The sequence below is a fragment of the Olea europaea genome, chromosome 2, assembly GCF_002742605.1.
Source record: "Olea europaea var. sylvestris chromosome 2, O_europaea_v1, whole genome shotgun sequence".
Classification (NCBI taxonomy): domain Eukaryota; kingdom Viridiplantae; phylum Streptophyta; class Magnoliopsida; order Lamiales; family Oleaceae; genus Olea; species Olea europaea.
Genome location: NC_036238.1, coordinates 26,228,464 through 26,251,747, shown reverse-complemented (window position 1 = coordinate 26,251,747; position 23,284 = coordinate 26,228,464). Strand labels below are relative to the sequence as shown.

At 34.5% G+C, this 23,284-nt stretch overlaps 1 protein-coding gene across 5 annotated transcripts; it reads left to right on the top strand.

Moving 5' to 3' along the window:
* The first annotated feature begins 1,380 nt into the window (after positions 1–1,380).
* On the top strand, positions 1,381–6,629 carry LOC111368474 (uncharacterized membrane protein At1g16860-like). 5 transcript variants are annotated; one of them, XM_022989751.1, is made up of 5 exons: positions 1,381–1,465; positions 2,639–3,626; positions 4,608–4,763; positions 5,372–5,583; positions 6,084–6,629. In XM_022989751.1, exons 2-5 carry the CDS (start codon positions 2,748–2,750, stop codon positions 6,274–6,276), a joined length of 1,440 nt encoding a protein of 479 aa, XP_022845519.1. In that variant the 5' UTR covers positions 1,381–1,465; positions 2,639–2,747; the 3' UTR covers positions 6,277–6,629. The 5 variants fall into 5 exon arrangements, with proteins under 5 accessions (XP_022845519.1, XP_022845493.1, XP_022845528.1 ...); XM_022989725.1 differs by lacking the exon at positions 1,381–1,465 and adding an exon at positions 1,476–1,641; XM_022989760.1 differs by lacking the exon at positions 1,381–1,465 and adding an exon at positions 1,490–1,550.
* The last annotated feature ends 16,655 nt before the right edge of the window (positions 6,630–23,284 follow it).

The following is a 23,284-nucleotide window of genomic DNA, read 5'->3' as shown; positions in this document are numbered from 1 at the left end:
GTTGCAAAAGGTTTTCAAAAAATCACTGAACTTTAAAAGTCATCTAAGTCATCATTAAACTTTGCAAAAAAATTTCACAGGGTAATTAGACTTTGCAAAAGGTTCATCTTCCTTTTATTTTATCATGTACTACTACAAATGAAATACACATATTTGATGGATGAAGAAAGAACCGACTCCTCTCACCATTACATGTAAGATTTTTATTACGTCACATAATTAATATATATTATAAACTGATTAAGCCTTTGTTTGATTTTCTTCACTTCACTTTAATTTATTTCTTATACTCATTTTCAACCACACGTTCACACTATAAAATATTAAACTCAAAATTTTCATTATCTTTTACCTGCACATTCTTCAAATATACTATTCAAAATTATGTTTTTTAAATTTTAAGGTCACCAAACAAGGGCAAAACCAATTCAACTTTATTAAAACTTAACTAATGAAGTGCATAAAGCACAAAAATCTTTCATTTTTTAACTTTGCTCATTTTTTTTTCAATTTTTTATGGATAGTTAAATAAATAAAACTTGACATATATTCTTATTAATTAATTTTTTTTCTTCTTTATAAAGAAAATATCTACCTTGTTAATATTAATCAGTGGATTCCAACATGTTAATAATAATTTAAAAATATTAGCAATTCATTTATACCGCCAACCTCAAAATCTTTTGTTCACAAAAGGACAAATTAAAAAAAAAAATAAAATGCTTCTGTTGTGTTCTTAAAAGACAACGTAACATAGAAATGACAGATAAAATATGAACAAATGATTACGAGACAGCTAAGGATCACTTTGAACAATTGATGCGAAGATCAAATTATAATATTAATATTTATGACTTCCCATATAAAAGATAATTATTTTCATGATTCCATTTTCTTATTATATTAATAATTGAATTAAGAATATGTTTCCAAAAATGAATTTTCAACAAATTTTGATAAAAGTTAATGAAATATGTCCTTAAAAAATAGATACAAATTATGAATATGTAATTAAAAAATTATTAATTTTAACTTAAATTTTTATATCTAAATTAAATAGAGATTTATTATTATTTTTAACTATACTACGGCAATAAAGATGATTATAGTTTCTTCAAAAGACTTTTTATTTTTCAAGAACATATTTAACGATTTATAGACCATCTTTAAATTTATAGAGCAAAAATTTTTAAGTATTTCAACAGATTTTTATTTTTAATACTTCATTTGATCAATCCTAAAAATATTTACTATTTTTTCTATTTTTTATTTTTACTAGTTCTTCTTCAAATTATTTTATTATTTATCTATAGTTGGAATGGTTTGAGTGCATTTTTTAATTATATTGAGAATGTTTGACAAATTGGAATAAATTTGAAGCATAATTTTAATGGTCTGCTCTTCAAGAGAGAGAGAGAGAGTATCACGTTTAAAGAGTTAAGAGCAGCCAGCAGGGAGATGAAGTGTATGTTTTCAGTTTTTCCTTCTTTTATTAGTACTGATCTCTCTCAAATTTATCCCCTACCCATTTCTTCTACATTTTCTCAACGGTCAGCAAACCCTTTCAATCATTTTCGATTCTCTAAGCTTCAGTTGCTTCATATTCTCGTCTCATTATGCTGTCTTCTAACGCTCTCTCACGTATGCAAAATTTCTTTATTTTTCTAAATTTGTAAAGTTTTAGAGACTGTAATCTTTGATTTTACCCACTCTAGGTAGAAATGAAATGTGGGGTCCTTTTTAACTTGTCTGATTTTCATATGGGTATCGTGTTTTGTTGGATTCTTGATTTCAAAGTAATGCACCTGTCAATTTCGGCAAATTTTTACTCCTGAAGTCTTATATCTGGGATACTCTTTTCGTTCAAAAATTGGACCTTCCCCCCTTAGTCAATATAATATATTTGATATCTCACACTGTGATTTCTGAGTTACTGGGCGTGTCTTACTTTTTCTATTTTTGGATCTGGGAAGTTCCCAGTAGCAGTTAACAATGGGGTCTCAACCGTACGTTTATTTGATGATTTATTGAATAAGTGTTGCTGATAATGGCTCTAGATTCTTCTACTGTTTCTTTCCTTTCTTCAATTTTAAGGTTTGGTTGCCAATCGATTTTATACATCATTACTTAGTTGTTCACAGATCTACGGTTAGTGCATTAGCTATTTCCATTGATGTATTAAATGCTAAATTGTAATCTAGGTAGAAAGGATGATCCGGCTTTGTCAGATTTTTCGATAGAATTTGACAACCTGCTATAATTTTTATTCTTTATTTTTAAAGAACGACCATCAATTTATTGCAGTTATATACAAAGTGAGAGGTTGTTTCAGCTGTGTTCTGTACTTGCTTTTGTTTTTGTTGTCAATCATTTCATAAGTTTAGAAAACAATTCAACTGGATATTTTTGTTCAGTCGGTTTTACTGATTTAAGGAGTATCGAGATGCTCATATATCAATTTAAGAACATTTATATACCCTGTTTCTGGCATGCCAAGACTAAACTCAAGCAATGCTGATTTTTTTTGTTATGATTGTGCTAACTGTTTGAAAATTTCAATATTTTTATTGAAGGTTTGTTCGTTTTCCATTTCAAAAGGTACTGTATTTATATCAGTCTTGTTTCTGTTTCATTTTAGGTATATTGCTTCTTTGGAAATAGGTGTTAGGTCAAGCTGTGAGCCTTGTTCTTGAGTTTTGATTGACTACATATTGTCATTTGGCTTTTGCTGAGAAGCAGTAGGCCATATGGGTTCACGATTCCCTTCTCATAAGTTGAGTAATGGCCTTTACGTGTCGGGCCGGCCCGAGCAGCCAAAAGAAAAGACTCCCACCATGAGCTCTGTTTCCTTGCCATACACCGGTGGCGATATCAAAAAGTCTGGAGAACTCGGTAAAATGTTTGATATCCCTATGGATGGCTCCAGATCTAGAAAATCTGGTCCCATTAACAGTGCTCCTTCAAGGACAGGATCTTTTGGGGGTTCTGCATCTCTGTCAGGCCAATTAAATTTAGGCAATCGGGTGGGTTCTCTTTCATCTGGTGGTGTTCATGCATCTGCTTCTTTAAAGAAGACCAATTCTGGTCCTCTTAATAAGCATGGAGAGCCATTGAAAAAGTCATCTGGTCCTCAAAGTGGAGGGGGAGCTGCTGTTTCCCGCCAAAATTCTGGCCCTCTTCCTCCAGTTCTTCCGACAACAGGCCTGATTACATCTGGACCTATTACTTCAGGCCCACTGAATTCTGCTGGGTCTCCTCGGAAGGCATCTCGTCATTTGGAGTCTACAGGATCAATGAAATTGCACAATGCTTCTATAGTTAACAACCAGGCTGTTACACGTCTTAGCTCTGATGATGAGTATTCCTTCTGCAAGAGCTTCCCAAAGCCAATCCTTTGGTCCATCATACTTCTCTTTGTGATGGGATTAATTGCTGGTGGTTTCATACTTGGGGCTGTTCGCAACCCCATTCTTCTTGTTGTCGTCCTTGTACTTTCTGCTGCTGTGGCTACAGTGTTTATATGGAATACTTTTTGGGGAAGAAGAGCTATTACTGGTTTCACAGCAAGTTATCCGGATGCTGAGTTAAGAACTGCAAAAGATGGCCAATTTGTCAAAGTTTCTGGGGTATGCTACCACTGGACATTATCCTCCATCCCTCCCTCCAACTCACTCTAAAAGAAGGCGATTTAGTATATTAAATTAGCAATTATACTTTCGTGGTGTCATTATTTGTCCCTTACATGATATCAAAGCACAGGATCAAAAACCTACAGCCGAGAATGTTAACATTGTGTTTGGTTTCTAGGAAGTTAATAGAGAAACTTATACTCCCATGCTGAATCCTAACACTTGCATTAAATTATTAGGAGCCTTTCAAGTTTAGGAGTCTAGTTGTGGATGAATTCCTTCAGTTTTATGGTTCTCTAAATTCGAGCGTTCTCTTGGTTCATCCAGTTTGTAAGTATTAGAAGATTGGTTATTTTTCTATGTTCATTCTTTTAACAAGACAGATTTGTTTATTGCTCAGTACTAAAGCAAGCTTCTTATATGTGGATAAAGATGGTGAGAATATAGACAAATAAAAAGAAAATGGAAAGCGAAAGAGGGTGAACAATCAATGTCTTAGACACGATGAACTAGTTTTTCAAGTTGACACGTGTCCTATTTTTTAGATATGACAGTTCTTAAGTTGAAAATATTTCACAGTAGTGTACGCCTAGGGAATCACAAGGTTTGTCGTTCTGATATCATCTTCCCCATGTACAATAATGCCACAAACACTTGTACTGTAGCTCTTTTGTTGTGGAGCTCAGCGGATAGAATATATGTCCTTCTAAGAAAAATGATATTCTGTGATGCATGGTTATACCAAAGAGCTGTTGAATCTGCAATGCTTTAACTCATAAGGATCACACAAGTGCTCCTCTAGCCAAAATTTTGCAAATAGAATAACAACTCGATGTTTATAGGCAGCATGTTATTGGGATTGCACTTTGGCAAGGAAGGAGATTGGTTTTATTGGAATCCCAACTGAATTTTGCACAGTAGACTTCCAAACCTACATGAATGCATTGTCCTAACAAGGAAAAGTTTAACATTTTGCAGGTTGTCACCTGTGGAAACTTTCCTCTTGAATCGTCATTCCAAAAGGTTCCCAGATGTGTTTATACATCCTCAAGTTTATATGAGTACCGGGGATGGGATTCAAAAGCTGCAAACCCAACTCATCGCCGTTTTACCTGGGGTCTTCGTTCATTAGAGGTGAGATAGGATCATGGTTTATGTGCTTATCTTGATCTATCCTGTTTGGGACAAGTATGCCTGCGTTGAATGAGTTAAGTTCGTAGTTGGGAAGATATCATGACTTATCATGCTTCTACATATTCTCTTTATTTATAATTAAACAGCTCAGGTAAGATCTCTTCCTCTGTAATGCACCCTCCACTTTCCTCAGTCTCTTGGATATTTCCAGATATCGACACAGCTTTAGTAGAAATTTGGACTTGAGTTGTCAAAATTATGTAACATGCCAGGTCCACATGTAGTACATTCTGTTTGTCAGTATTGACCATATGTAAGAATACAGTTCGAGAAACTCTAGTAAAAACATTTAATGTTTGCTTTTAAGTAAATTCTTGTACTTTCTCCTCCTTCTGTATGACAGTTTTTTGTTTATTCTCTCGGTGCCTTTCCTACTGCCATTTTGTGCCAGTAAATATTATATTTTGCATTGCATTAAGGACTCGTGTTATACCATATCACTGAAATGTCTTTTGTTTATGATGGCTGGAGCATTGGCATTGATAGAAATGGCTAAATCATATATTCATTTTTTTTTTTTGGTTGTGTGTGTGTGTGTGTGATCACAGAGGCATGTGGTTGATTTCTATATTTCTGATTTCCAATCTGGCTTGAGGGCATTGGTCAAGACTGGATATGGTGCAAGGGTGAACCCTTACGTTGATGAATCAGTTGTTGTCGACTTCAATCCATCAAATAGGAATATGTCTCCGGCTTTCATTAAATGGCTCGGAGAAAGAAAGCTTTCTAGTGACGATCGTGTAATGAGGTTGAAAGAAGGGTAAGATTTTAATTATTTTCACTAATCTGTTTTATTTATCCAAGTTGTTGTTAAGTTGGTTGTTCAGAGGTAAAAACACAATATCGTTAAGAATGAAAAAGACAAAAGTCAAAATTAGCAATGCTATCCACAGCTGTACATTGTGTCATGCAACCTGTTCTCTAAATTATGCAAAGGAGGAATGTGAGGGGACTTTTTTAGTGATAACGCAACGAGGTGTGAGGGAAGTGTTGCAATTTCCATTTTCATTTTACTGAATAATCTATATCGGTAAGTAGACAGCTCTCTCATTGATAGCGAACCATTACAAAACTGTGGGTTTCTTTATTGCTCTCGGAAATGGGATTAAGGTTAACCCCAACGCAGACAAGGAGGTCAAGAAAAGTATTGTTTGTTATATTGCACATCCACGGCTAATGCATCTTGACAATGATGCTCTTTGGTTTTTTCAAATTCTTGATATTGAGTTGACATTTACCCTATTCGTGAATTCTGATTAGGTATATCAAAGAAGGTAGCACTGTCAGTGTAATGGGAGTCGTGCAACGGAATGATAATGTTCTGATGATTGTTCCACCACCCGAACCTTTTTCTACTGGATACCAATGGAGTAAATGCATTCTTCCTGCAAGTCTTGAAGGCATTGTTTTGAGATGTGAGGACACTTCAAAGATTGATGTCATACCAGTGTAGCAGTTGACATTTATGCATGTACTGCTGTTTTGTGCGTAAAAGTTGGAGAATCTTCTTAAAGTGGTGGAAGAATCAGCAAGACGGTTCTTCAAGTGTTAATTGGGTATATAGTTTTTGTGTTTTTATTCATTCTGGTCCCTAGTTTTTTGATAATGATAGTGTGTGATTATGATAGTCTAGCAGAGGAAACTCAGTCACTAACGAGTTAAAGATCTGGTTTTTTTTTTTTTTTATGTTAAATACCTTTCAATTAATTTGTTAACAGGAACATGGATGCTAAATGATTTTAAATGTGGCTTCTTTGCCACTTTGTGGTATTTGTTGGAAATGAAATCTTGTGCTGAATTTGTATATGCTGTCAGTTTGAGTCTTTCAGTACTTGGCATTGGTGTGGGGCACAAATAAAAAAGCCAAAAAATAACGAAATGACACTTCTGTTCACTCTGAAAACTTCGCCTTGTGATTGTGAAAAAGGAAATAAAAATGGCTTCCGGCTAAACCAGCCACCAATAATGGCGGAAGAACCACCTAAGCCACCAATCTTGTCGCCACAGCAACTGTGGAGCAACCACAAATTACAGAAACCCCATTTCAGGACATAGCTGTTAATATTTGGGGTTTAGACTTTTTCGATTTAAATTGGAATGCTTCCTCACTGTCGGCATCTTCAACCTTTTATTGACTTCTTTTCGTTGACAAACATCGTCTCCAAATGTCAATGATGTTTTCTTTCTCCTTGGGCACTTCTTAGTTTCCATTATGGACCTCTGATTGAATGCTGAGCTGATGATCTTTTTATTTTTATCCTTGTATGTGGAATGAGGATGTGTTTGCAATTGAATGTTCTTGACTGTTCTGTTGATTTTTCAACTTCTTTACTTATCATTGTATACCCTCATAATTATTCAAGGGAGTTCTGGACACTGCACAAGGAATCTCTCATTGAATTCAGGGTGGACTACATGAATAAGCCTGATACAACGAAAACAAGACACAAAAAAATTTAGATCTCAATACTTCTTATTTGGTTGAAAACTTAATTTGTTGATGTAAAGATGACAAATTTGAAGGAGCATGTGCCATAACCATGACACAAAAAATTGCAGTTACTTAAACTTGCTTCTCCAACTGAAGCAGTGGAGGTATTATTTGCTTTCGACTTGCACTCTAAGAAAAGATTTTAAATGCTTTGAAAAGTAGGAGTGATGGATTCACCCTTCCTGAAATTAATGTGATAAAGAGGAAACGCTGCTATTTTAACACCTCCAAATCTGGATATCTAGATTAATTAGAAGTATTATTATTTCATTTTCTCTTAAAATTATTACAACGAAAGCGATTAAATTTTTCTTCAATATAGTGAATATTATTGTCTTCATTTATAAACATAACTTGTAGAAATTTTTGCACTTACATGAGAAAAAACAATGAAATTAAATGTCAACTTTAATCTCTAAAAGAAGCCGATATTTAAATGTATTATTACTGAGTCCATTGCACCACAATTATTCATCTCAAATTATCTTACCTTCATCATTTGAAAATGGAAAGGAATTAATGGAATGAGCTAATGCTCAGTAAGCAAATCTCATGCTTATGATGCATATTTATGATAAGTGTATAAATTACTTTAAAATAAAAGAATCTCAATATATATCCTCCCCTTCATTCATTTCTTTAAAACCTTAACATTGACATTGTGAACTTAATTGGTATATCACCTAAATAATTAGAATGCAGTGGCCAATTATTATTTGGAAGCCGATCGAGCCCTACTAGTAGCTTTGCAAAGCGATTTACATTAACATTATCATTGAACATTAGTTGGGTGTGTCACTCACAATTTCCTATTCACACCTTTCATAGCATAGACATACACCTCATAATAAAAATATTCGAGATACATATCTTTTTAAAATATTCCTTGACTCATGACATTTGAAAACTTTTGAATCTTTGAAACTTTGTGTATGATTATGGATGCATTAACGTGCTTAAATATATAATGAGAAGTGTCGATAACATAAAACATAATAATCAACTGTCAAGATTAAATAATAACAATTTTTTGTAACACATTTATATATTTAATAATGTAACATGTGTGTGAAGACAATGAGAAGTGAGAAGTTTACTTACGTGGAATGCTTAACCATATACTGTTTAGATAACAAGTGGATATGTCCATAGTCGTCAACAAGATCAACGTGCCAAGAATCCTAAGCCAATACGACTTATTTAGGAATTTCAACATACTCAATTCTTGATTTATTAATATATATTCTCGAATAACTAGGATGAAACATCAAGATATATAAAATTAAAGGCGTGCAAGAGAAAGTACACGAATTACTTACAGTAAGCAACCTTTTTACTTGGTTTCCACTCTCACTTTTCTAGGGATGCATAATGCATTAAAGAAAAGCTTCAATTTGATTTGTAGGAAGATACATTGGGAGAAAACACTAGATTTAAGAAGTGCATGTGTTAAATACTTTGAAACTCAATGTCCATATGGATTTCAAGTCAAAATATGCCTTCTCAATTGCAGTAATTTATAGATCACGTTCAGGCCACGTGCACTCCAGATTTATATTTAATTCTTGACATGTGTACGAATTTAATAAATGAGTTATGATTTGATTTGAATTCTAGATGTAAATCATTTAATTTAAAACACAAACTATTAAATTTTAATCCACTAAAGAAATTTTGTGAGGTAGGGGTTCTTCGAAAGATTTCAATATTTCTATATGAGAAAGAGAACCTTTTAATGACTTGCTTAAATTGATTTGTGCGGAGAAAGAGAGACGAATGAGGTAAAAAGATATAGATTGATAATTTGGAACTCAATATATATTATAGGTAGGAAATTAAATATCTTAATGTAAAAGATGACAAATTTGAAGACGCATATGCTATAACTTAATTAAGACACAAAAATTGCACTTACTCAAACTTGCTTCTACAACTGAAGCAATGGACGTTTTATTGGCTTTCAACTTGCTCTACAAGGAAGATTTTAAATAATTTTTATGATTTTGAAAGCAGTAGTTGTGGATTCCTCCAAAAATTTATGAGATAAAGAGAAAGCACTGCTATTGAATCGATAAGGAAGGGGAAGATGTCAAAACACTTTGAATTTGTAGAACCCATGACACAAGAAAAATCAATATTGCTTTCAATATTATCTGCTAATAAGAAAGTTTTTAGTATTAGCACATCTAGGGACGAGAATAGGCGAGACACGACGAGATCTATGAGGTCGAAGATCGATCAAGAGAAGACTAGACTTAAGAAGAGTGTTAAATATTTTGAAAATCAACATTCACATGGATTTCTGGTAAAATCTTATCTTCTAATACGGCTTCTCACGTGTAATAATTTACAAATAGCATGCACGTACGTGCACTTCATATTTATATTTAAATCTTTACATGTGTACAAATTTATTAAATGTATAAATTATAAATTATTTATATTTAGTTTAAACACAAACAGTTACATGTGAATCCACTGTAGAAATTTAATGTGGTATATATTCTTATAAAGATCTCAATCTTTCTATATGAGAAAGAGAACCTTTTATTAACTTGTATAGTGGAAGCATTGGTTATCGATTGGTTTGTTTGAAGGATGAGAGACCAAGGTGGTTAAAATTGATAGATTCGAAAATTTGAAATATATATTATTGGTAGGCAATTTAATATCTCGATGCAAAAATGAAAAATTTGAAGATGGATATTCAATAACTTAATTAAGACACAAAAAATTGCAGTTACTCAAACTTCCTTCTCTAACTGAAGAAGCGGAGATTTTATTGGCTTTCAATTTTCTCTACAATTGAAGATTTTAAATGACTTCTATGATTTTGAGTAGTAGTAGTTGTACCTTTCGCCTACGTATGTGAGTGCTTTCTATGGGGTAGAGGTCAAGTCTCTTTTTTCACTTATAGTGTGAAGGCAACCTGTATTACTATCTAATATAAAATATGATCCTCAATTGATAACCTTAACACACACAATCCCGTGCTACGACCAATAGTTGGATTTCCCCTTTTTGAAATTTATGAGATAAAGAGGAAGTAGTACTATTGAATTGAAAGGGAAGGGGAAGATGTCAAAAGACTTGTGAATTTGTGGAACCAGGATCACAAGAAGAATCAAGATTGCTTCCATTATCTGCTAATGAGAAAGTTTTCAGTATTGACACTACTAGGGACAAGAATAAGCTAGACACTATGAGAACTATGAGGTCTGGTTTGTGGGAAGATAGATGGAGAGAAAACACAAGATTTAAGAAGTGCGTGTGTTAAATATTCTCAAAATCAATGTCCATGTGAATTTCTAGTCAAAATAGTGCATTAATTTATAGATCGCGTGCAGGTCACGTGCACTCCAGAATTATATTTAAATCTTGACATGTGTATGAATTTAATAAATGAGTTATAATGAGATTTGAATTCTAGATGCTTTTTGATTTACATCATCTAGTTTAAACACAAACTATGAAATTTTAATCCACTATATAAATTTTTGTGAGTTAAGGATTCTTCGAAAGATTTCAATAATTCTATCTGAGAGAGAACCTTTTAATGACTAGCATAGTAGAAGCATGGGTTTTGAATTGATTTGTGCAGAGAGAGAGAGATGAATGAGGTGAAAAGTTATAGATCGAAAATTTGGAACTCCATCCATATTATTGGTAGGAAATTTAACCCCAGTTTGACAATCATTATTTGAGAAAACAATGCTTTGAATATTGATTTTTAGAAGAATATGTGGTTAAAAAGTATGAAATATTTTTAAATTTACGTGTAGAATATTTTATTGAGTGAATGTGCGGTTGAAAATGAGATTGTAGAAAAAGGAGTTGCCAAATAATTGTTGTCAAATAGGGCTTTAATAACTTGATGTAAAAGATGACAAATTTGAAGATGCATATGCTATGACTTAATTGAGACACAAAAAAAATAAAATAAAAAAATAAAAAAATAAAAAAATGCAGATACTCAAACTTGCTTCTGCAATTGAAGCAGTGGAGGTTTTATTGGCTTTCAACTTTCTCTACAATAGAAGATTTTATATAATCATCATGATTTTGAAAGTAGGAGTTATGGATTCTCCCCATAATTTATGAGCTAGAGAGAGCTATTGAATTGAAAAGGAAGGGGAAGATGTTAAAACACTTTGAAGTTTTAGAACCTAGGACACAAGAAGAATTAATATTGCTTCCATTATCTGCTAATGAGAAAGTTTTAAGTATTAGCACTACTCGGGACGAGAATAAGCCAGACACAATGAGAACTATGAGGTCGAAGATGAATCAAGAGAACGCTTGATTTAAGAAGTGTTGGTTAAATATGTTAAAAATCAACATTCATACGGATTTCTGATCAAACTTAACTTCTAATACACCTTCTCATGTGCATGTACGCACACTTCAGATTTATATTAAAATCTTAACATGTGTACGAATTTAGTAATTAAATGGGTTATGGTGAGACTTAAATTGTACACTTTTTTGCAATTTTTGATGTAAATCATTAATTATTTTTATTTACTTTAGAGAGAAAATGTTAAATGTGAATCCACTATAGAAATTTTGTAAGGTATACATTCTTAGAAAGATCTCAATCTTTCAATATGAGAAAGAGAACCTTTTTATACTTGTATAGTAGAAGATATGGGTTATAAATTGGTTTGTATGAAGAATGAGAGCGGAGGAGGTAAAAATTGATAGATTCGAAAGACAAATTTGACAATTTGGACCTCAATACAAATTTTGGTAGGCAATTTTGTTGAAAAATATTGGCAAATAATAGTGTTACCGTAATTTATATTTGGACAGAGTAACGACATTTGGATGGTTTTGAACGGTCGAGGCAAAAGTTCGACCATTTCTCCTTAAAACGATAATGTCCCGCACTGGTACTAACGGTATTGCAGCACTCGTTTTCCAAGATACAACGACCTCGTCTTGTAATAGTAGTACTCCAAATTACAAGACCCGACGAACCCGTAAAGTTTAGATCTCTCCACACACACTGGATGAGTGAAATGCACGAAAAGTAATTTTCGAGGACTGAATTATAAAAACAGAAATTATGCAGGGACAAAGGGATAATTTCGGGAGAGTAGAAAATCAATTCTGATTTTTGGAATAAATAAAACCAAGGTATGGGGGCCTATTTATAGATGTTGAAAGATTGTGTCCCAACAGACCGCTACTTGGACAATTCGGGGAAGAAAAGAAAAAAAAAAAATTAATAACATAAAATATATTATTATAAAATAATATAATTAAATGTTATTTTACCAAAAATTATATATCAGCTTGGCCCAAGCCCACGACCGTGCCGAGCCGGTCGGTCGGACGACGGCACGCGAGTGTGGGCTTTGGCTTAACCTACTAGCATCTCTCCCCCTCAAAGACTATTGGTATCCGTTGGGGCCCAAACTCAAGTCCCAAACTTGAGCTATATAATGTGATTTATATTCTTCTAGTTTTTCTATGTGGGATTGGTATTTTCCAATTTCCCACCTATTTTATTTCAACATCAAGTGTGCATCTTTTGGTCTTAATTTCTCATTCACCCTAAATTGGTTTTGAGAAAATAAATATACCATATTAATTTACTCATGGAGTAGAACACATTCAGCCAAAGAAATCTTATTTCCGATTAACGGGACCCAGTAAATTAATTGGTCAAAAGTTGGTCAAACCAACTAATTAAAATCAATTTTTTCCAACAATTTAATATCCTGATATGAAAAATTTGAAGATGCACATGCTGTAACTTAATTAAGACACAAAAATTGCGGTTACTCACACTTGCTTCTCTAACTAAACCAGTAGAGATTTTATTGGCTTTCAACTTGCTCTACAAGAGAAGCTATTAAATGACTTCTATGATTTTGAAAAGTAGGAGTTTTGGATTCCCCCTTTCTGAAATTTCTGAGATAAAGAAGAAGTACTGCTGTTGAATCGAAATGGAACTGGAAGATTTCAAAAGACTTCTAAATTTGTGGAAAGAAGAATCAAGATTGCTTCCACTATTTGCTAATGAGAAAGTTTGCAGCACTACTAGGGACAAGAATAAGCCAGGCACTGCGAGAAATACGAGATCTGGTTTGCAGGAAGATGGATCGAGAGAACATATTAGATTTAAAAAGTGTGTGTGTTACATATTTTTAAAATCAACTTCCATATGGATTTCTGTTCAAAATATATCTTCTCATGTGAAGTAAATTATAGAGTGCGTGCAAATCACGTGCACTCTAGATTTTAAATTTAAATCTTGTCATGTGTGCGAATTTAGTGAATGGGTTGCGATGAGTTTTGAATTCTAGACGACTGTTTTGATATAAATCATTATTTGTTTAAATTTAGTTTAAACACAAACATTTTAAATGTGAATCCACTACAGAAATTGTGTTAGACATTCTTAGAAAGATATCAATCGTTCTATATGAGAAAGAGAACCTTTTAATGACTTGTATAGTGGAAGAATGAGTTTTAAATTGGTTTGTGCGGAGAAAGAGAGATGGAGGACGGAAAAAGTGATAGATTGAACGTTTAGAACTAAATATATATTATTAGTAAGCAATTTTATTTCTAGATGTAAAAAGGGGTCAATTTGAGGATGCATATGCTATAACTTAATTAAGACACAAAAAATTGCACTTACTTAAACTTGCTTTACAAACTTATGACTGGGAATGCTTCCGTTGTGTTCTCTGGAATCCGGCTCTTGCTGATTGTTCTGTACCCCAGGTGTGTTACTCATTTTGTTATAACTGTTCACATTTTTCCTTCTTCAAATCTTGTTTCATTATCCAGTTGGTTTAAATCATTTTCTTACCATAGATAGGTGGTTACTGTATCATCTTACTTTAGTTTTATGTTTTTTCTCACCATATATTTGCCTACCCGAGTATGCTCAGTGTACATGTATTGATTACTTCGCTTTTGATTGCCGAGGTATGCCCGATGTACTTGTAAATGAATTTTGATCTATGAAAGTTTATATTTACCGAATAAAAAAAAAAGAATGTGATTTTTTTGGAGTATATTATGGCCATAGTGAATCATGGATTGTAAAAGTGTGCCATTACGAGTTTACAAGTTGATGTCAAAGAGAGCAGAGGAAGAAAAAAAGTGACAAGATCAATGGAAGGAGGTGATGGTTGTGGGTTTTACAAGAGTGGAAGGAGAGGTTGGTGAGAATGGAGCGACGAGATGACGCGACAAATACAATAACGATAATAGGGAGTGGTGACAATGGCGAAGTCTGGTATATAAGGTCCAACTTCATATTGAGTTAACTCTAAGGGGTTGCATAGCCTAATATCAGCATACTTGAGTGCATTATTAACCACTCAAATTAAAGAGTGGGTTTGTATTGTAAACATTGTATTTAATGAGTCCATGTGGACTTACATATTAGTAGCTTGTTAGTTTTAATGGATGTAAGCTAATTTGCATGCAATTAAGTTAAAGTTTAGTGACTCGGTTCGATGACCATTAATATAGTTAACCTAAAACCTAACTATTCTCTGTTTGGGAATAAATCGTAGAAAATTTAATTTATAAATAAATAGAAATTAGCAATAGATAAATGAACTGTACTTAAAATCATTAAATAATTCGTGTTCAAGTCTTTTAAACAACTTGTCCATATGTATTTTATAGTAATTCTTTTATTTTAAAATATTATCTCAAAAACTCCCAATTGCGTGAAAGAAACAATAAGATTGTCAATCTCCGTCTTCATCTTCACTGTAGGAAAAGCGCGTTGGTTGATTTATTTGCATATATTGTCGAGAGCCTAAACCCCCAATCAATGAGATGAAGTATTTTTAATATTCAATATGTGGCTACGTTGACAGCAAACCAATTTATTTTATTATGTATTTAGCCCCCATTTGGCCCCCATTTTCGGAAAATGAAAATGGTTGGAATAATGTATTTTTGAAAAATGAGTGGTTGAAAAAGAAGGAAAATTTTTCGATTTACATGTAATATTATTTTACGAAAGATTGTGTCGTTAAAAATAGGAGAGAGAAAAATAAAATTTAATGTAATGTAATGGAATTTAATGGGGGCATTTTGGTATTTTAAAAATATACTGTTTTTTTTCATACTCATAAATTAAAGATTACTTTTTAATGTTGAGATTATTTATATAACTAATCTTGACTTGTGTACAAATTTAGTAAATGTATAAATCAATAATTATTTATATTTAGTTTAAACACAAACTGTTACATATATGAATCCACTATGGAAATTTTAAGTGGTATACATTCTTATAAAGATCTCAATCTTTCTATATGAGAAAGAAAACCTATTAATAACTTGTATAGTGAAATTTTACAGATTCAAAAATTTGGAGCTTATTATTGGTAGGAAATTTAATATCTCGATGTAAAAATGAAAAATTTGAAGATGCATATTCCATAACTTAATTAAGACACAAAAAGTTGCAGTTACTCAAATTTGCTCTACAACTAAAATAGAGGAGGTTTTATTGGCTTCAAGTTGCTCTACATGAGAGGATTTTAAATGACTTCTATAAATTTGAAAAGTAGGAGTTGTATGGATTTTTTCCTTACCTTTCGCCTTTGTATGTGCGCTCTTTCTATGGGGTGTAGATCAAGTCTCTTTTCCACTTATAGTCGAAAAGCAACCTGTATTACCATCTAATATTAAACACGATCTTCAATTTGATAACCTTAACATACAAAAAATTCCATACTATGACCATCAGTTGAATTCTCCCTTTTTGAAATTTATGAGATAAAGAGGAAATACTGCTCTTAAATCGAAAGGGAAGGAGAAGATATCAAGACTTTTGAATATGTGGAACCAGGGTCACAAGAAGAATCAAGATTGCTTCCATTATCTGCTAATGAGAAAGCTTTCAGTATTGACACTGCTAGGGACGAGAATAAGCTAGACACCATGAGAACTACGAGGTCTGGCTTGTGGAAGATACATTGAGAGAAAACACTAGATTTAAGAAGTGCATGTGTTAAATACTTCGAAAATCAATGTCCATATAGATTTCAAGTCAAAATATACCTTCTCAATTGCAGTAATTTATAGATAGCGTTCAGGCCACGTGCATTCCGGATTTATATTTAAATCTTGACATGTGTATGAATTTAAGAAATGAGTTATGATTAGATTTGAATTCTAGATGTACATCATTTAATTTAAACACAAACTATTAAATTTTAATCCACTATAAAATGAAAAGGTTATAGTTCGACCCAACCAACACTTAAAGGGGGGGGGGGTGAATATGTGTCTATGCAGAATTCAACAATTTAATTAAGTTATGCAACAAGTCACATAAATTAAACGTTGTCCAGATTCATTCACATGATTTAACTACCTATGTTGAATTGCCGGTTGAATTGAAATTGACAGAAAGCAATAAATAACACAAAAATTGTTGACGAAGAAGACCCAACTGGGTAAAAACTCCAGGCACAAGCCAGTAGGGATTCATTATAGAAGACTCCAACTTACAGTACGCCAGACATGACTGTATCTAACAACACTTTGACTTCCTTACTGTATAACCAAAGCTCTCCTGGATTCTACAGATCTGAGCCAAAATCCCGGCCTTGTATTTCTTCTATTTCCCGTGAATCAACAAGAACTCCAGTTCTTCAATCAACCTCCTTCCTGGATCTTCAATCAACTGATCTTCTGGAAGTAGTGAGGATTTTTGATAGGTGTTTTGTTTGAAAAGGTGTTTGATGTTTTTTTTTCTTCAATGAATCATATGGTGAAGAGTTTTGCAATTGATCCTTTGGTAGAGAGGAAAATATTGTGCTATGTGTTTTGTCAAAGGTTATTAATGAAAAGCGGAATTTTTGTTTATATAGTAGGTCGTTTTTGGTAGTATGGAGCGTTTAAAATTCGCGAGGAAGGAAAATTACTAAACGCCAGATGACACTGTCGCTCGAGCGAAGTGCCAGCGAAACTCTAGCGACGCACTCTCGCTCGCGAAAGTGGTGGCGAAACTCCAGCGACGCAGGTTCTGTTATTTAGGCTCGAGCGAGGTCAGGGCGAAACTCTAGCACCAATCTTGTGCCGTTTTCATCTTCAAAGCATCCAACTTTATCCTAGACCTATACATTAATTATTGCGAAATTGCAACACAAGTCCCTGAACTTTTAGACATTGACAAATTGGTCCTTGACTTTACAAACTCGACAAATTAGTCCTTTTGGTCACAGATTGCCAATTACAACATTTCCTAACAAACTCCCCCTTTGGCATTCTGTGACAAAATTACACAAGACAGTTAAGGACAAAAAAAATGTAACTCCTAATGACCTATTCATTCAACTAAAGCAACTATCTCCTGTCGAACCTGTTTCCTGAAATACAGAAACTCAATACCAAGTGTAAAAGCACGTGAAATGGAAACAGTAGATAAAACAAGGAATAGTGAATATGTAATTAACTAGATTAAGAAGCAATAGTAATGTAAGTCAAAAAACATCAAAAACATACATCAATATTGCTAAAACATCAAAACTTAATCTAGTCATTAAATAGATATCAAACTACAGTTATATCACAGTTAATCCAATATATCACAATTAAATTGAGATTAAACTATCTACTCCCCCTTTTTGTCACAAATGACAAAGGATCAAAAACTAAAACTAAAACTAAGAAGCAGCACCACCCGCACTCGGTGACTCATCACTAGTCTCGTCACTTGAGCTCTCATCCAATCGATCACAAATCCAACGCAACTGACGCTGACACACTAATAGAGCACGCCGAAATGAAGAAAGCTCAGCAGACTGATGCTCCGAAGCAGCACTTAATTGCGTGATCTCTGCTATCATACGAGTCTGCTGCGCGACTAAAGTAGACATCTGACCCATAAGCGTCACTAAGTAGATGTCGAAGGAAAGGCAGCTCCAAGCGGAACAGCTGAAGGAAAATCTGAACGAGGTGGAAGAAAGATACGGAAACCCCCAGTAAGAATATCAGCAATAGGATCAAAGGGCTCCGAAAAATCAAAAACATCAACCGGCTCAGCCTGAGCAGCAGCATGAGCCGAAGAGGACGGGACATGGGATCGACTCTGGTGAATGGTCTGCTGTCTTATCGGGCGACCTATACGAGTAGAAGACCCCTCAAGGAAAGATACACCAAGAAGGACAACCTGATGAATCAAACAGGCATAAGGTAACCCTAAACAACCCCCAGGAGTACGAAAAGAAGCTAGAATCTGCTGGCACACAAAAGTAGGAAGGTCGACAAAGCCCCAATGAAGTAGGGCATATAGAAAACGAGTCCGTACCATCGGTAAAGAAGAAGTGTGGTCAACAGGCCACAGGTTTGTGCACGCGATGTACAACAAAACCTGTCGATCAGTGGGTAATGAACCCGTGGCCATAGTCGTAGGCCCCCCAGTAGACGGGGTGTTCAAAAGAGTCGACCGAACAAGGGCATTGGTCGAAAGAGAAGCAGGGAGAAGATAGGGATACGTCGGATGAGGAATCTGAGGTATACCTAACGCAAGAGCTACTGCAGACGGAGTAACTCGAAAAGAATGACCTCTAAGAAAACTCCTAAACGATGACCCATCCACCTCATGAATATTAGCATAAAACTCTTGAACGAGGAGTGGAGGCGGCGGTATAAGACCAACAAGAAGGGGCTCCCAACCCCGGAAAACAAAAATAGCGACGACGTCAACATGACGGTCAGATAGAATTACCTCACGCTCCATGAGAACGGGGCGTAAGGAGAACTAAGACGTGAAGACCTCCTGAGCCGTAGCAGAAATAAACCGGGATCAACTATAAGATGTCGATCCACTAGCGGGCTGTGCAGAGGTACGAGAGCGCTTACGAGCCATCTGGCACATGCGGAGATGAAAAGAATAAGCATAATGTGAAATGCACGCATCACGATACAACATGATAAGAGAAGATGCACACACGGAAACACATATGATCCAATCACATAAACATGAATGAAAACACACACGGCATGCAACGACACTCAAACAAGTAGGAAAGAAACGAAAGAAAAGAAGGAAATAAAAAAAAATCAAAAGAAACCAAATAAGCATAAAAAAGTGAACTTTCATCGAAAACATGGCGTGCGTGACTTCGGCACCAAATTCCAAGCACATACGAGACCCAATCACAAATCCAAACACATCCCTAAAAACTAAATGCTATGGACTTCACAATCAAACAAACCACACATCAAACGAATCAACGAGGTGCAAGAACTACATTGATGAACATGGACCAAAAACTTAAAAAAAATGTGAAGAAAACCATAGGAATGCACTATAATTTGGGAAATGGAAAGCAATACTTGATGCAAAACATGTGTACAAGTAAGATGTAATGTCAAAATAACACAAACCAACACAATGATCAAGAAAAGAAATCAAACAAACCAAAAAAAATTGAAAGCAAAGAAAGTTGGGAATTACCTAAAGATTTTGCCAAGAAGTCAGTGTTTCAGACCCAAGATTGTGTTAAAGATGTCGAATTGATACCAAAAATGAATCGAGAGTGAATAATTTCGGTGGAAGAAGAAAAGAATTGAAGGAAGAGGAAAAAAAATGATGAAATGCGCGAAAAATTGAAACAGTCACATTTTAAATATATATGTCAAAAATAGCACCAAACATTTGAAATTTATGAAAAGTAGCACAATTTTGGAAAATAACGAAAATAGGTCCAAAAACTTTTATTTTTATTTTCAATTGTATGTATTATTATTTTTTTGTTTTTGTAAAGACAAACTAAAAAATCGATGATGAAGCACGTACCCAAATATGTAGACGATACGAATAATATGCACAAAATCACAAACCCGACATTCAGAGCATTTAGACAAAATTTAAGTCCACACATAGTTCAAAATCCCATGAAGTAAATTTTATACAGAACATCAGCGTGAAATGTGCCACGTAGTCTATGCAAGTTAGACTTAAAACCTTAAATTAGTGAGAAAGAACACGTGAAAACAACTGTAAAAGAGTGTATATTGACCAAGTGCCAGTTAAATCCAATTCTACGAGGACCTATATCAAACAGTATAATTGTCACAATTTTACTCCCCCCAACTGTATGCCATTTTTATTTTATATATATATATATATATATATATTTTTTTTTTTTTAAATAGCATAAGAACTTAGGTGCAATCCTATCTTCATTAGGCGACAGAAATGACCCATGTAACGAACTTTGGGCCGGTGACTCCCAAGCAAGACGACCATAGGGCACCAGGTTAGAAACCCCTAAAGCTTAATTGTTCTAGTCAAATAGGCCTCGAAGACAGAAATAAATTCAAAGAATAATGTAGAAAATGGGGAAAGACAATATTGATTAGGTTACACTCGTCACAGATAAAGTCAAATGGACAAACAACCCCAATCACAGAAGAATACCATCCCAAGTCTCACCCATGTGGTCAAGACCCACTTACAGGACTACAGTGTGTGCAGTGTGAAAATGCATAACGAGCCGTATACCAAGAACTCCACAGAAAATGAGAACTACGATGGAACCTCAGACTCGTACACATGATGAAAAATAGAGTTTGATCCTGAATGCAAACATCATAACGTCATACACGATGCACACAAAAATCTTTATTTATTTATTTATTTATTTTTATTTTTTATTTTAAATTTCAAATGCAAACTTAATACTCAAAATAAAAACTAAAAAAAATAACTAACAAACAAAATGCACCACACACACATTTATCACATACAAGATATGAAATGAATAAGTGCAGATATGATAAATGCATGAATATGCATGAATTCATGATCAGATAGGCAAACAAATACCAACAGCCGTCCGAAGCGACTCAAACCTCATCCCATCTAGTGGTTTCGTAAGTAGATCGGCTAATTGGTTGTCAGTAGAAACATGATCTAAGGAGACAACATGTGTTTCAACAAGTTCATGAATAAAATGATGTCGTATGTCAATATGTTTTGTTCGAGAATGTTGAATGGGATTCTTAGAAATATTTATAGCACTGGTATTATCACAGAAAACAGTCATGGTCCCTTGATTAATCCCATAATCACTCAGCATTTGCTTCATCCAGAGAAGCTGAGTGCAGCAACTTCCAGCTGCTATGTATTCGGCCTCTGCCGGGATAGGGATATGGAATTTTGTTTCTTACTTAACCAGGCTACTAGATTGCTACTCATGTAGAAACAACCCCCAGAAGTACTTTTTCTATCATCTGCATTCCCCGCCCAATCGGCGTCGGAGTAGCCAGCCAAATCAAGATTATAATTTCTAGAATAGAAAATCCCTAGATCAACAGTACCACCACATATCTAATGATGCGTCTAACAGAGCTTAAGTGTGATTCTTTGGGATCTGCCTGAAATCGAGCACACACTCCAACACTAAAAGCAATGTCAGGTCTAGTAGCTGTGAGATAGAGAAGACTACCTATCATGCTTCGATATAGGGAAGGATCTACACTCTTACCTGAAGGATCATGACCTAACTTCAAGCTAGTACTCATAGGTGTTCTAGTATGCTTCTTACTATCTAACCCAAACCGCTTAACTAGATCCTTTGCATACTTAGACTGTGAAATAAACAAGCCATCCTCAGTCTGTTTCACTTGAAGTCCAAGGAAATAACTCAACTCACCAACCATACTCATCTCAAATTCTTGTTTCAAACACTCGGCAAACTCATATGCTAGAGACTCAATAGGAGAACCAAAAATGATGTCATCAACATAAATTTGAGCGATAGTGATAGTTTCTTCAATGTGTCTAATAAATAAGGTCCTATCAGCACCACCTTGAGAGAAACCATGTTCCTCAAGATATGACGTAAGTCTCTCATACCAAGCTCTAGGAGCCTGTTTCAGACCATAGAGTGCTTTGTGGAGTTTGTAGACATAGTGGGGAAACTTTGGATCAACAAATCCTTTTGGTTGTTCCACGTAGACTTATTCTTGAAGAAGTCCATTCAAGAAGGCACTCTTAACGTCCATTTGATGTAGCTTGAACCCTAAGGTACATGCAACAGCAAGCAGAATCCGAATAGACTCAAGTCGTGCAACAGGGACAAAAGTCTCATCAAAATCAATTCCCTTAACTTGAGTATAACCCTGAGCAACTAATCTGGCCTTATTCCTAATTATAGTACCTTGGTCATCTGTCTTGTTCTTAAAGATCCACTTAGTACCAATAACATTACAATTCTCAGGTCTAGGTACTAAGATCCACACATTGTTTCTAGCAAATTGATTGAGTTCCTCATGCATTGCATTCACCCAACACTTATCACTAAGGGCCTCTTCGACTTTCTTAGGCTCTACCTGTGAAACATAGCTAGTATATGCTAGATTGTTCAGTACTCTTTTACGAAGCCTCATACCTTCATCCAGATCCCCAATGATATTATCCTTAGGATGATTAGACTTGACCCTAGTTGATGGTTCCTTAGGGATTGTGTCTTGATCTTGTGGATGTGTTTTCTTTTCAGGAGTTTCAGGAATTTTAAGAGATGATTCAGGCACAAGCGGTTCAGTAGGATCACTAGACCTTATAAGATTACCATTTCTATCATAATTTTCAACATTCTCCCCCTCACTCATAGCATCATCTATCACAACATTGACTGACTCCATCACAGTACAAGTACGTGAGTTATATACTCGGAATGCTCGACTATTTCTAGAATACCCTAAGAAGATTCCTTTGTCACTCTTAGATTCAAACTTACTCAAGTTCTCTCTATCACGCAAAATGTAGCACTTACTCCCAAACACACGAAAGTATTTGACAGTAGGCTTTTTACCCTTTAGAATCTTATATGGAGTCTGATCGGTTTTGGGTCTAAGGTAGACTCTATTGATTATGTAGCATGCAGTATTAATAGTTTCTCCTCAAAAATGCAAGGCTAGCCCCTTGTCATGAAGCATGGCTCTAGCCATGTCCTGAAGAATACGA

Coding starts and splice junctions, on each gene's coding strand:
- LOC111368474 (XM_022989751.1), top strand. CDS start 2,748: ATGGGTTCACGATTCCCTTCTCATAAGTTGAGTAATGGCCTTTACGTG. Junction 4,764..5,371: donor GGGGTCTTCGTTCATTAGAG/GTGAGATAGGAT, acceptor GTGTGATCACAG/AGGCATGTGGTTGATTTCTA. Junction 5,584..6,083: donor GTAATGAGGTTGAAAGAAGG/GTAAGATTTTAA, acceptor AATTCTGATTAG/GTATATCAAAGAAGGTAGCA.